The 15,668-nt window shown below is 43.7% G+C and overlaps 1 protein-coding gene across 1 annotated transcript in view; it reads left to right on the forward strand.

Moving 5' to 3' along the window:
- The window catches only part of LOC141117511 (uncharacterized), an 82,115-nt gene that overhangs the window by 47,428 nt on the left and 19,019 nt on the right, over positions 1-15,668 (forward strand). The window contains exons 6-8 of the mRNA XM_073610409.1: positions 2,525-2,629; positions 14,254-14,371; positions 15,410-15,511. Of these exons, the coding sequence (XP_073466510.1) occupies positions 2,525-2,629; positions 14,254-14,371; positions 15,410-15,511 (325 nt within the window). The remainder of the gene's footprint in view (positions 1-2,524; positions 2,630-14,253; positions 14,372-15,409; positions 15,512-15,668) is intronic.

Consider the following 15,668-nt stretch of genomic DNA (forward strand, 5'->3'; position numbering starts at 1 on the left):
ATGTCAGCCAAGCAAGTCTTTAACCATTTAAGGACCAAGCCTCTTTCTGAGATTTGTTGTTTACAAGTTAAAAACATTTTTTTTTTAGAAAATTACTTAGAACCCCCAAACGTTATACATTTTTTTTCTAACACCCTAGAAAATAAAATGGCAGTCGTTGCAATACTTTCTGTCACACCGTATTTGCGCAGCGGTCCTACAAGCGCACTTTTTTTGGAACAAATACACTTTTTTGGAATTAAAAAAATAAGACAACAGTAAAGTTAGCCCAATTTTTTTTAATATTGTGAAAGATAATGTTACGCCGAGTAAATTGATACCCAACATGTCAGGCTTCAAAATTGCGCCCGCTCGTGGAATGGCGACAAACTTAAAAATCTCCATAGGCAACCTTTAAAAAATTCTACAGGTTGCATGTTTTAGGTTACAGAGGAGGTCTAGGGCTAGAATTATTGCTCTTGCTCTACCGATTGCAGCGATACCTCACATGTGTGGTTTGAACATCGTTCTCATATGTGGGCGCTACTCACGTATGTGTTCGCTTCTGCATGCGAGCTCGTCGGGACGGGGCGCGTTTAAAGAAAAAATTTGGCACTGTTTTTAAAAAAAAAGAAAAAAATTGTGTCACTTTTATTCCTATTACAAGGAATGTAAACATCCCTTGTAATAGAAAAAAGCATGACAGGACCTCTTAAATATGAGTTCTGGGGTCAAAAAGACCTCAGATCTCATATTTACATTAAAATGCAATTAAAAAAAATGGCCCTTTAAGAGCTATGGGCGGAAGTGATGTTTTGACGTCGCTTCTGCCCTGCAATGATATGGAGATGGGTGGGGGCCATCTTCCCCTCACTCGTCTACATGTCAAGCCCACGAGAAGGACGCGATCGCCTATGCCGCTTCCAACGGCTCTGGTAAGCACCGGAGGGCACCGAATCACAGTAGGAGGGCCCCTCTCCCACCACCGATAAAAGTGATCTTGTGGCGAATCCGCCGCAGAGACCCCTTTTTATCTTAAACCGGACTGCCCTCTGAAAAGGAGGATAACGGGGTTATGGCAGCTAGCTGCTGCCATAACAATGATATCCTCCTTCAAAGAACGTATAACGTCGATGGGCGGTCCGGAAGTGGGTAACAGGAACACAGGAGAGCGTCTCTAGAGATGTGACCAAGGCGAAGGTAGAGATCATCTGGACTGGACAGCTTAAGTAGGCAGGACTGACAAGCAGGATATCATCAACAGGTGAGTCACTGTGGAGAGATAGGAGCTGGCAATTAGCCGACAGCTGAGCAGCCAGCTTTGAGAAACAAGTGCTGAGCCCAACCCTGACAAATGGCTAGACAATTGGGCCAGAACAAATACACAACTGCAGCTCTTGAGGGATGTTCCCAGTTTTCAGTGGTCAGAACCGACCAAAAGGGTCCAAGGAGAAAAAAAATGGAAAACTGGTGACAAGGTCATGGACAGCCAAATCTCATTGATGTACGAATGGAGCGAAGGGTGGCCGTGTGGACCAATCCAATAGAAGAGCTACTGTAGCTCAAATTGCTGAAAAAGTTAGTGCTGGTACTGATAGAAAGGTGTCAGAACACACCTGTGGCGGCTGGTGGTATATTTCTGGGGGGGGACAGTCAAAGGTCGGGTCACCCGCAACCACCCTACATTCAGTCGGTTGGTTGGTTCCTGACACTTACACCATCTATGGTGAGGGCGATGGGTGGCAGCTTCCTTGCTTCTCCTACTCGGCATCACAGCATCCCCTTCCTCTTCCTCCTAGGCCAATTGGAACGCTTCTCCTTTTGGCCAATCGAGAAACGGGTCTTATAAGCCTCTGGCTCTAATCATGTGCTTCAAAAAAAAAAACCCAATTGGAATCCATGCGTCCGGCGCCCCACATGTAGATTAGGGGGCCGGACACATGGATGGGGGGACGGTGCCCGTGCACCCGGTATTGAGAGGCCACCACTGGAACACACAGTGCATTGCAGTTTGTTGTGTATGGGGCTGCGTAACCGCGACACAGATCAGTCAGGCTGCCCATGCTAACCTGTGTAAACAACCAAAAGCATCTACAAATGGGTATTTGAGCATTAGAACTGGACCATGGAGCAATGGAAGAAGGTGGCCTGGTCTGATGAATTCAAGAATGTTTGAGAAACACAGTAATGAATATAAGGGGAATATAAGGGGTGTAGACTTGGCCTCCAAATTCTCCAGATCTCATACAATCGAGCATCTGTGGGAAATGCTGGAAAGACAAGTCTGATCTATAGAGGCTCCACCTTGCAACTTACAGGGCTTAAAGAATCCGCTACTGATGCCAAATACCACAGCGTGTCTTCAGTGGTCTGGTGGAGTCCAAGCCTTGAAGGTTATGGTGGGTGGTCATAATGTTAGGGCTGATCAGTGTATGTTTTCGCAGCCAAAACCTACACAGGCACCAGGGTTTACATTAGAAATTTTTTATTCAATTACTTATTTTCAAGAACCTAAGTTTGTTTCATGTTATATTTTGTAATCTAGGTATGAAGACTTTTTGAAAAACAAAGTTGACAAAGCCGAAGGGATGACCGCAGGAAATGGAGTTGAGATGGGGATAAGGATTTTAAAAAACTGTTATATTTTAAGGTAATTCATGTTTTTATTATTTTTAAAACTACATCTATAAGCAAATAAAATCAGCAGTTGGACACTGCTAAGCTTACTGATCTATAATGACCAGCCAGCATATGGCCAGTCTGGGAAACCAGAAGGCAAGAGGTGTGTATTACAGAAAGCAATACATATTGGAATTAAACTGCAACCCCTTCTACATCCCTGTGTACAATCTGCAGCATTTAAAAGAAAGTTACAGTGTGACTGTTCATAAACGGCTTTCTTTTAACATGTAGTCACTTATCATCTACCAATAGAGGGTATTTTATGCACTGGGTGCAGCAACCCAAAGCAACCAATCAGATTCTGGCTTTTACAAAATTTTAAGCTTTAAAATAGAGATTTCAGGTTAATATATTTTGCCTTCTACATTACTAAGGCTTTATTAAAGGAAATCAGTGGTCGCTGGTGCTCAATATTTTGGGGGGTAGCGGCAAACACACCTCCCTACCCCCCCCCACTGGCACCGCTGCCCCCCCCCCCCCACCTACTTGCAGCCGTGGCTTCTCCTTCCGGCCGAACTGACAGACTTAACTTCCCTGCCAAACAGGAAGTGGGCCCTGAGACTCCCTGGCCAAATCGGGTCTCAGGAGGAGTAGCAGGAAGACATTAGCGAATATTAATTTGCTAATGTCACACAAGTGGGTGGGCTCGGGGCGCAGTGCTCTGTGCCCTGAGCCCACCCTTTTTGAAGCCATTTAGAGCCATTTTTGCATGTCCCTGATAGCAGTGGACAATTTCCTATGCCATTTTTGAACAATCATCTATCTATCCTTAAAAATGGCCATAAAAATTTGCTCATTTTGCCTACCACAGACTTTATTGGGCTTGAGTTGATTCCAATGTTGTAGTTCACATAATTCATGCTGGGTTTGCCAAACCTCCCAAAAACCAAATACAGCCAGGTTCACTCATTCCTAGGGGGGTACATCCTTCTGGAAAAGGGGGAACACACATATTAATCAATGGAGTTGAGCATTACCTTTCTTGCATACAATGTTTTCCTTGATCTGCTCTTCTCCCACACCACCATTTTGGATTGTCTGTCGTCGGCTGTCTCTTCCTGATTTTTACAATCACCGCCTGATGGCTTGCCGCTAGAATTCAGGCACGCACAGATGGAGATGCAACTGTCATTTTTGCAGACTCTAAATATTGCAAACTACAGCCTCTTGGGATATATGATGTAGGATATCCCAAGAGGCTGCGGGCAGACGATCACAAGCTCACATTCGCCCAGGCAAGGATTGAGGGAGTGGGATAGTGCAAAACTGTAAAAGAAAAAAAAAGTATTAACATGGTGGAAAATGTGTTAAATGTTAATTGTGAAAGAGGGAGAGAAGGAGGATGCTAGGAAGTCAATTTAGTGCTGAAGGGCCCACTTTAAGTGACACCTTTCCTATGTCCTTTATGGTGAAACAAAAGAATCATTCATGTCTTTTTTATGTCTACCATTCTATTATAAAGCTTTTTTGATGCTTTCCTTTAAACAATAATTAGAGGAATGTTATATAAATATTAGTTTAGGCAAATGCACAATTTTAATTGCAAGACTGTTGGTATAAACATACACAGCTTACAAAACACAGGCGTGGCTGTGGTCACAGTCAGGTATTTCCACATCAATGGAAAGATAAATCTAATTAAAGGATCACATGCAAAATCACATGCTGCCACCTGGATAATCAGGTCATTCTAAAACAATATTTTTAGTTATAGTTAGAGTCTGGCTAATTGGGCCAGCTGTTGCTTTCTTATTTCGTGGACAGAAGGGGCGCTAGACTAAGTGTAGCAGGTTAACTACTGTGTTTTATTAAAAAGCCAAATGGCAATAGCAGACAGGTGCTACACTTAGTCTGGCTCCCCCTTCTGTCCACGAAATAGGAAAGCAACAGCTGGCCCCAAGCAATAAAGTAACAGTAACAATACTCTGTTACTTACAGAGTATTGCTTTACTCTATGGGGAGCTGCCGCTAATGTTGCTTTTACACATTCTACATATAGACTTTATAGACTTTTAACCGCTTCCCGGCGATATACGTCGGCAGAAGGGCACGTACAGGCAGAATGACGTACCTGTACGTTGCCCTTTAAGAGGCGGCTTGAGGGCGCACGCACGCCCGCCGGGAGCTTCGTGAGCGTGATCACGGGTCCCTCAGACTCAATGTCCGCGGGGATACCCGCAATCGTCTTACGGAGAGGAAAAATGGAAAAATACTAATATAAACAAGCATTTCCCTGTTCTGCCTAGTGACACTGTCACTGATCACCGCTCCCTGTAATCAGGAGCGGTGATCAGTGTTGTGTCACACACAGCCCCTCCCCCTCACAGTTAGAATCACTCCCTAGGACACACTTAACCCCTACAGCACCACCTAGTGGTTAACCCCTTCACTGCCAGTCACATTTACACAGTAATCAATGCATTTTTAATTGCAATGTATAAATGTGAATGGTCCCAAAATCACACCAAAAGTGTTTGATCTGTCCGCCACAATGTAAAAATCGCTGATCGCCGCTATTACTAATAAAAAAAAAATATTAATAAAAATGCCATAAAACTATCCCCTTTTTTACCAAAAATATGTAGAAGAATACATATCAGCCTAAACTGAGGAAAAAAATGTTTTTTTATATATTTTTTGGGGATATTTATTATAGCAAAAAGTAAAAAATAATGTGTTTTTTTTCAAAATTGTCACTATTTTTTTGTTTATAGTGCAAAAAATAAAAACTGCAGAGGTGATCAAATACCACCAAAAGAAAGCTCTATTTGTGGGGAAAAAAGGACGTCAATTTTGTTTGGGAGCCAAGTCGCAATTGTCAGTTAAAGCGACGCAGTGCCGAAACGCAAAAAGTGCTCTGGTCTTTGGCCAGCCAAATGGTCCGGGGCTTAAGTGGTTAATAATATTATAGACTTTTTATAATCAAAGACTTTGCATTTAGACAATAGGGCAGATCTAATTTTCCAGAGCCATTCATATATTCCTTTGCTTTCTTATTTCATTTCCTGAAGCATTGTTTTCAGCTTTGTCTATGCTCACACCACAAAATAGAATTACCACTCCTCCTGCTGCATTGCTCAAAACATTCAATACAATAAAAAAACAATAGTGGATATGTTTCCACTCAGTTTTGTTTTACCAAGTGGAACTAGAGGGAGAATTACTAAAACTGGAGCACACAGAATCTAGTGCAGCTCTGTATAGAAACCAATCAGCTTCCAATTTTTATTTTTAAGGCTTAATTGAACAAGCTGAAGTTAGAAGCTGATTGGTTACTATGCACAGCTGCACCAGATTCTGTGTTTTTTTTTCTTAAATTTTAGAAACACACAAAAGAAATGAGCTTATTATAAACTATCTTATTGGTGTGGATACATGTGTAAAACAAAAATCTCTGCTTTAGTGTATTGATTGTAACTATTTATAGGGGCAGACAAATTTGCTTATTTCATAAGCAATCTCTGCTTCCTGATTAGTAGTGCTCAACAAAAGCTGTGCTTTGCTGCTCATCTTGTCTTAACCCTTTCACTGCCAGGTCCTAAAAATTGCCCGCAAGTTGCCAAGTCTGTACGCCGTGCGGACCTCATATCTCCCTCTCCTATAAGCTTATGGTCACTGACCATAAGCTTATATCAGAACTGTTCAGCAGATTCTGATGAACAATTCTATAACTCTGATCAGTGGATTACAACCTGCTGATCAGAGTTATTAACCCCTAATGTTTCCCCCCCAAAGGAACCTTTGAAAAAATGTTCATGTCTAAGGGAACCACTGCTAAATACAATTCATCCAGGATGAGTGGGAAAATGCATCTTACTATGGAAATCAGTGGCAAGAATCGCCCCTTACAAATGGATAAAAAGATCATTTGTGTCATGCCCAGGGCTTTTTTTCTCAGAGAATAGGCGCAGGAACTCTCCCTCCCCAGCCAACTTCCCGCCCCCAACCACACCCAAACCCGCCCCAACCATGCCCAAATTCCAACCCCAACCACACCTTTCTTAGGGTAGAGAAGTACAGCGGCACCAAATAATGGTATAATTAGAAATCCCCCTTTCCCATTTTTCCACTCTGCACAAATCTCCCCCTTTACCAGCTCTCCTCTCTGCATACATCTCCCCTTTCCCAGCTCTCCTCTTTGCATAAATCTCCCCCTTTCCCAGCTCTCCTCTCTGCACAAATCTCACCCTTTCCCAGTTTTCCACTCTGCACAAATCTCCCCCTTTCCCAGCTCTCCTCTCTGCATAAATTTCCCCCTTTCCCAGCTCTCCTCTATGCACAAATCTCCCCCTTTCCCGGTTTTCCTCTCTGCACAAATCTCCCCCTTTCCCAGTTTTCCTCTCTGCACAAATCTCCCCCCACCTGCTCCCCTCTCTGCACAAATCTCCCCCCACCTGCTCTCCTCACTGCACAAATCTCCCCCCACCTGCTCTCCTCTCTGCACAAATCTCCCCCTTTCCCAGTTTTCCTCTCTGCACAAATCTCCCCCCACCTGCTCTGCTCTCTACACAAATCTCCCCCTACCTGCTCTCCTCTCTGCACAAATCTCCCCCCACCTGCTCTCCTCTCTGCTTAATTTGCCCCAGCTCCCCTATCTGCAAAAATCCCCCCCTCCCCACACACTTTCCCAGTTCTCCTATCTGCAAAATTCCCCATCCCCAAAATTCCCTCTCTGCCTAAATCCCTAAATCCCTACCCCCCAGCTCTCCTCTTTGCTAACCCCCCCCCCCCCCCCCCTCCCCAGCTCTTCTCTGTGCTAGTAGAGGAAGTCCGGCAGAGGAAGTAAGTTGTGCAGAAAACTTCCTCTACCGGCTAATGTGTTACATGACAGGTCAGAGCAGAAAGGGCTGCCATAGGTGCCAGAACGCCGTTCCGCTGCATTCCAGCAGAAAAAAAGCCCACTGGCTCTTTCAAGTGGCATTGGCGCCAGATTTATGCAGGCACCATCAAATAGATAGTCAATCAGCCACAGCTCAAGTAACTCCCAGCAACCTCTGGAGAAACCCTGGCTGAGAATGGCCGTGCTACATTTTAGAGAACTAAACCTGTTGCGGCCAGCTTAACACATACACTATATTACCAAAAGAATGGGATGCCTGCCTTTACACGCACATGAAGTTTAATTGCATCCTAGTCTTGGTCCGTAGGGTTCAATATTGAGTTGGCCCACCCTTTGCAGCTATGACAGCTTCAACTGTTCTGCGAAGGTTCGGGCAGAAGTGCTCTTCCAATTGTACCATACCAGCGTGACGCTGGTGGGTTGGCCCCCGGGCGGATAGCTGCCTACAAATATCCCCATCTGGTTTGGTTTTCTCAGCTTTTGTGGTTGCAGCTCTTTACACTCTTGTATTGGAATTACACAGGTACTTTTCCCACAATCTGTGGGGTTACAATTTTGTTTTCACACCATTATTCTTCTCCCAGTTAATCTGGGAGGTTATATTGCACTTCTATCTTCTCTACCTTTTCCAATTTCTCTGCACTTAGCTATGCTGCTCACTCTATGGCTATCACACACCCACTATTTTTTCTCCAAGTGGTTGTCACTATTCACTTTCTATTAATAAATATATATATATATATATATATATATATATATATATATATATATATATATATATATATATATATATATATATATATATATATATATATATATATATATATATATAGTTATTCTACCATGTATCTACTTTAGCTATTTTTCACAGACACCTTGGAGTGAACAATAGACACTACCAACCACGATAGCATGAGTTGTGGTTGTGCTCTGTCCAGGGGGCCCTTCCCACCTCAGCTCCCAGCGGAGACATTTGTGATGCTTCCTGGCCTCTCAGAATTCCGCTGTGACATGTCGAGTAGGGGGTTGAACATCTCCCCTCCCATGGCCCCCTTTTTTCTTTATATGTTCAACGTTCTATATACCGTAATTTTTTCTACAGAACTGTCATACGCATCAGCTCCTGATGAGGTGGTATTTATCCCCCGAAACGCATAGAGCTTACAAAGATGCATACCCTAATGACTTCATCTGTGTGGACATTTATTCCTTGTTAATATGTTTTATACTATTCTGTACTTGGAGCAACATTGGCAATGGTACCACACAACACTCTGTGGTTTATGTTTAATCTTGTGTTGTATCTAAGTTCATGCAACTACTATTTTTACTGTGATATCTATTTTGGTTATATCATGACATATTTATGGCTGTATAATAAATGATCCTTCTACATCCGGTTCCTTTTTGTGCCTCTTTTAAAGTCCCAAACTCCCCCCTCCTTTATACCGTTCTCGGAAGGCTCACCACAAGGTTTAGGAGTGTGTCTATGGGTATGTTTGACCATTGTTTCAGAAGCGCATTTGTGAGGTCAGGCACTGATGTGGACAAGAAGGCCTGACTCCCAGTCTCCGTTCAAATTCATCCCAAAGGTGTTCGCTCATCCATGTCTTTATTGACCTTGCTTTGTGTTCTGGTCAAAATCATTTAGTGGAGGGGGGATTATGGTGTGGGGTTGTTTTTTAGGGGTTGGGCTTGGTCCCTTAGTTACAGTGAAGGGAACTCTTAAGGCGTCAGCATACCAAGACATTTTGGATAATTTCATGCTCCCAACTTTGTGGGAACAGTTTGGGGATAGCCCCTTGCTTTTCCAACATGACTGCACACCAGTGCTCAAACATGGTCCATAAAGACATGGATGAGTGAGTTTGGGGTGGAGGAACTTGACTGGCCTGGTCCTGACCTCAACCCAGTAGAACACCTTTCGGATAAATTAGAGCAGAGCAGAGGCTGCGAGCCAAGCCTTCTCGTCCAACATCAGTTACTGACCTCACAAATGTGCTTCTGGAAGAATGGTCAAACATTCCCATAGATGCACTCCTAAACCTTGTGGACAGCATTCTCAGTTTAAGCTGTTATAGTTGCAAAGGGTGGGCCAACTCAATATTGAACCCTACGGAATAAGACAGGGATGCCATTAGTTCATGTGCGTTTAAAGGCAGATGTCCTAATAATTTTGGTAATATCATGTATGTGTTGTGGCAAAAGGGTGGACTTTAACGCCCACAACCTGCACATAGGTGTTGCTGGGCAGCCAGGGTTTCTGTGGCGAACACAGTCTGAGCTGTGTCTTGGTCACCACTAATGGTCTGGCCCCTGATCATGTGACCACTGTGACAGCCAATCAATGTGGTCACATGCTCACTGATCCAGCCCAGATTTGTGCAGAGAGGAGAGCAGGTGGGGAGAGATTTGTGCAGAGAGGAGAGCAGGTGGGGAGAGATTTGTGCAGAGAGGAGAGCAGGTGGGGGGAGATTTGTGCAGATGGGAAAACTGGGGCAGCACATTACTACTAAGTTTAATAATTATTTGTACTTGTATTGAAATAATACAATAAATACCTTATTGTACTAGAACAGCAGGGGCAGAGAACTGGACTGTTCTGAAAAGTCCAAGATCAGAATAATCAGTAAATTGGTAACAGTGTCACAGGCTGTGCCTGGTTCCCCAGCGCAGAGTGATGCATCCGGCCTAACAGTTTGCATATTTCTATTGTTTCTTTGATATCGTGGCTTACACTGGGGTTCATTTGTTGAGGCTACAGCTTGGAGGTTTACATGTATTCAGAGAATTTCCAGTAAATGGTTCAGCTGGACTCAGTCCAACCCATGACTTATCTGGGGTTGTCAGCTGCATGTCTGTAGTAGCTGAAAATGAAAAGTATATCTCTAGGCAAATCCTGTTTTTTTAGTTTTAGATAAACAGTTAACATATCTCTGCGTCCCCCTTAGATAATTAATTCCTGTGTTTGTCATGGTGATGATATCATCTAGAAAGAAAATAAGGGGAAATCCAAAGTTGTAGAGCAAACGATGAGGAGAGCAGTAAAGAGGGTGTTCGGTAATGCCCATACTTTGCACATATGCTTCTATGTATGGCTAAGCTTTCTGTTCTGAGAGCATGCTCGCTATGCACAGCGGCCAAGCTATTGGAGGCAGCTCCCATTCTCTAGTAATGATTGGGAGGTGGCAGGACTGACTCCTGATCATTTAACAGCCAATCACAATGGTCAGATAATTGGGCAGTCCTTCTTGCCCCCCTTCCCCCAGTGTAAAGACCCAGTTAAAGGGATGCTGTGGCTGGTGGAAAGGGGTTAAACACTAAATTAAAGTAGAAGTACAGCCAAAGCTCGTTTGGCTGTACTTATCCTGTGGTGTGACCTCTTTTCCGCTGATAGCAGGCTGAAGCCCGCTGTCGGCTGACGTCAAAGATTCAGTCCAGGCTGGGGAAAGATAACGACCATATGGTCGGGATCAACCCACATGCCTAGACTTGCACCTGGCTCAGCCTCTCAAGGAGCCGCTGAGCCACCCGCTCCCACCCCTCTACAGCCCAGTGCTCCAGTGAGTGGGGGTGGGGGGCAGAGCAGAGAGCCGGTGACTGACAGTCACCAGCTCTTTGTAAAGGGAGCCCTGAGAACTGAGCGATCAGTGATGTTTGACCTCTCGGTTCTCAGTGTTAGAGCTGGCCGGGTACAGATGCAGCCTCAGACTGAGACTGTATCCACCTAGGTAAGTATAATTCTGAAAAAAAATACTTCTTTTTTAAAATAAAATTAAAATGAAACCTAGTAATTTATAGTTAGCATATAAGAATAGATTATCGTCTATTTTATTTATATTTTGTTTTCATTAAATATGTAGCGGTGCCCCTGTCGCTGCTTGTTCTAGCATCCACACATCACCCCGCTGGTGTCCATTTTAGGCACACTTTTCCAGTCAATGAACAGTCTCTTGCTTGTTTTTGTTGTTTTTATTAGGGGATTAAACTTGGATGGGGAAAAGGGACATGGGATGCCCAAATGATGAATCTTTAGTAATGGAAATAAATGTAGTTGAATCTAAACTGACAGTCTCTGCTACTTCACATCTCCTCCAGCACACTACTTGAGATCACTTGCTTTCCTTACTGTCCAGTTGCAGATTCCTGTCACCGTTAGCACATGGCTAGGCCTCACTCTAAATAAGTCCTAACATTTTCCTAGTAGCAAACCATTTTAGATGAAGAAGATAATTGTGCTAACTGATCCTTGGTGGACTACTGCTCCCATCATGTCCAATGCAAATCCTGCCAGCCCTCCTGGCTGCAATGACTTGACTCGAAAACAAAACCACAGTCTCTCCCTCTGGCTCCACATCCAAATCCTGGCATGTCTCCCAGAGCTTCTCACTGTGCTTCTCACTCACAGCTCCCGGCATGGATCCCTCCCAAAATGACTTGCCTGGCAGTGCTCCCAACTGTCCTCCTCCTGCTCCTGTGCCAGAACACCTCTCAATGACCGTGTAAAGAGAGGCTCCCAAGCTTCAGGCCTGAGTTCACCTCCCCCCCAGGAGGGGGTTCCCTTAGACCACAACAGTCATATGCCCTGTACACACAGTCAGATTTTCTGATGGAAAATGTGTGATAGGACCTTGTTGTTGGAAATTCCGACCGTGTGTAGGCTCCATCACACATTTTCCATCGGAATTTCCGACACACAAAGTTTGGGAGCTTGCTATAAAATTTTCCCACAACAAAATCCGTTGTCGGAAATTCCGATTGTGTGTACACAAATCTGACGCACAAAGTGCCACGCATGCTCAGAATAAATTAAGAGACGAAAGCTATTGGCTACTGCCTCGTTTATAGTCCCGACATACGTGTATTACGTCACCGCGTTCAGAACGATCGGATTTTCCGACAACTTTGTGTGACCGTGTGTATGCAAGACAAGTTTGAGCCAACATCCGTCGGAAAAAATCCATGGATTTTGTTGTCGGAATGTCCGATCAATGTCCGACCGTGTGTAGGGTGCATAACACTCCATCATTCAATTCTTTCATCCGACAACTCCTCCCACAGCAGGCTGACCATGGGTATATATAGGAGGCCTGCCCCCTGTCAGTTCTAGTTGGGGATTGGTCAGGGCTCCCACATACACTCCATGTCACTCCAGCTCTCTGCCCTGCCTCTTTTCCAGAACCTTCTGAAAACCAGAGGAGACGCCCAAGAGCACATGTCAGTCACCTGCTGCTACACTAAACCACTACCCTGCCCCCAGATCAAAACAAACAGGCTTAGCTCACAGCATAGGCCTGCCTAAATTTACCTGCGCTAACAGCACAAAACAAACCCACTACTCTAGCACCTACCTTCCTAAGGTAGTGGGTGCTACAAATAGATAACACACAGGGGAAAAAGTTGCACCCCACACTAGAGGTACCAGAGGTTACATTATTGACCAGAGAGGGTGCAAATATTTTGACTTTGGGGAAGAGTTGATCTTGGTCTGCTATGAGCTTGACAAGGGTGCTGAGATTGTCAGGTAGACTTTAGGTGGATATGGTTGTCTAATCAGGATGTGTAAGACCCATAGTGGCTGTGGAATAAAGTCCTATGGATACTGAGTGTACTCTGCTTACTAGATTTAGAGGGATTGGAGACCAGATCCTACTGTGCTCCTTGTGGCCCACCACTGTAGTTTGGCATTGAGTTGGGTATCCGAGGTTGGACAAAGCTGAGTTAAATTAAGTTGAAATACATTGTTTATGAATATAATATAACATTGCCTCCACTTACCCCTGCATTTGGATCACATTACTCTGCTTGCAGTGAAGACGATTAGGCCTGTGAACAGCTTGCAGATTTACTGTTTGTTATTGTGGTTGGCCCAAAGTTGGAAGCCATTACTTTATATTTTTGCAACCAAATAATAACAATGATGTAACTCCTGTCATTTGTTTTGAAAATAATTTACCACATGCATCGATAGTTGCTTTTCAAATGTTTTTTTAATTTTTAAATAGAACCTCATATACGTCATAATATGCCAAACAATGTATATTCTGTTACAATGTTTAGAGTTTGTTACTGAGACTTGGATATCTTTGCTATATAGATGATTGTATCTGTTCTTTTCCCTGAAAATTTTAACATCACAAGATTATACATATGCTATATTACCAAAAGTATTGAGACGCCTGCCTTTACACACACATGAATTTTAATGGCATCCTAGTCTTTGTCCATAGGGTTCAATATTGCGTTGGCCCACCCTTTGCACCTATAACAGCTTCAGCTCTTCTGGGAAGGCTGTCCACAAGGTTTAGGAGTGTGTCTATGGGAATATTTGACCATTCTTCCAGAAGCGCATTTGTGAGGTCAGGCACTGAACTCACAAAGCCGCTCCGTATGAAGGATCCCAACAATAATGTCGGCATCAACCTAGATGCCTGACTGGCAGCTGGCTCAGCCTCTCAGCACACCACTCCTCAGCCCAGTGTTTAGGTGAGAGCTGGAGGGGCAGAGCAAAGAGCGGAGACTAACAGTCACTGCTCTCTGCTCAGAGTGGACCAAGAATGGAGCGATCAATGGTCATGTGATTGCTCAGTTCTTGGGTTTCAATTTGGCAGGGGACAATTGCAGCATGGAGGTGAGTCCCACACTTCTCCTTTAATTTTTTTTGCTGTCCACTTTAAGTTTTTTGCTGATTATATAAAGACATATAACTTTCCTGCCATAACTTCTAACTGTTTGGTTTCTTTCCCTCATAGGGATACCCTTCTGGGACTAGGAAACATGCAGCAAGAATCTGAGATAATGAAACTACTTGATAAGTGTGAAAACAAAGGCACTGAAATAGTCCTGAGAATTCTGAATCCAAGAATAAAGGTATTTGCAACTAATTTAGTATGACAAGGGCTCTTTTATAAAAGTGGAGGAAAGGCAGTGACTGTGATTGGCGACCAGTTCAATTCCAACCTGTATTACTGTGCAGCTTTAAAGAACACATCCAGGAAGAACAAATATCTCGTTTTGGGTTAGAAGGGTGGAATGACATTAGTTACACTAACCTCTGTGGTCCAAAGATCAAAGTATCAGCTGCCAGGACCTGCGACAACTAACATTTTCCAAAGAACCAGCCACAAGCCTGCCTAATTGAAACTGATCATATTATGAAAAGCTGCCTAGATATAGTTACCTTCTGTGAAAAAACACATAAAACCACAAAAAAGATCAGTAGAGACAGCTGAAATGTGTGTTTAATTGGCTCCATTTTTTCCCAAGCCTCCTTACTGGTGATGGTGTCACATGCCTTGTGGGTGATGGTGTCACATGCCTTGAGGAGATCAAGCTGAAGAGGGGACTTCTCTTGCACCTCTTGTCCAACACCCCTGGTAGTAGTGCAGAAGGTGTGAGGATCCTGATGACCATGGATCACCAGACATAGACCAAAGACCTGTACAGGGTTACATTTGAGCAGTGAACAGGAGTGAAGCCAGGACACACACTAAAAGGTCATTAACAACTGGGCAGCAAGGTATAGGAACAACAGGCAGGGGCAAGATACAAGCCGGAGTCAGTTCACAGCCAGGCAGCAAAATACAGGCAGAAGCTGAGTCAGGGTTCAAGCCAAGATCACAATAGGTAGGCAAGGATCCAAAGACAGATCAGAGGCAGGTCAAGTTGTGCACAGGAAGTTAAATATAGCAAGTCAGAACACGGGCAAACCAGGAACTAGCTAAAGACCACTCAGCAATCTGTTCATGTCACAATCCAGCTTATATAGGCTGTTTGGCCCAATGCCAGTGATGGCCGTTCATCTGTAACTTTTAATGGCTGGCTCTATTGGGGGTTGTTCATGTTATGTCTGTCATTAATAATTGCTGCTTAAAACTGGCCTTTACTGTGTTCATTTTTTGTTTTTAGAGTGCCTTCAAAAATTACTTTAAGAAAAACAAACTTGACTATGAAAATGTTCTCAAAGAGTTTCGGAATGCATTAGGAAAACAAGGCATGGAAAATAACAAGGTGAGCTTTTTAAATAGTAAAAACAACCCATGTTCTACTGGCAGATCGCAAAGACAGTCCTTTGGGGCAAAATGTTAGTGTATGCTATCTCTCAAACTATCACTAGATACATATGGTGGCATGTATAAATTGATCAATGCCCAACTGAGGCAAATGG

This window comes from Aquarana catesbeiana, linkage group LG13, assembly GCF_042186555.1.
Source record: "Aquarana catesbeiana isolate 2022-GZ linkage group LG13, ASM4218655v1, whole genome shotgun sequence".
NCBI classification, from domain to species: Eukaryota; Metazoa; Chordata; class Amphibia; order Anura; family Ranidae; genus Aquarana; species Aquarana catesbeiana.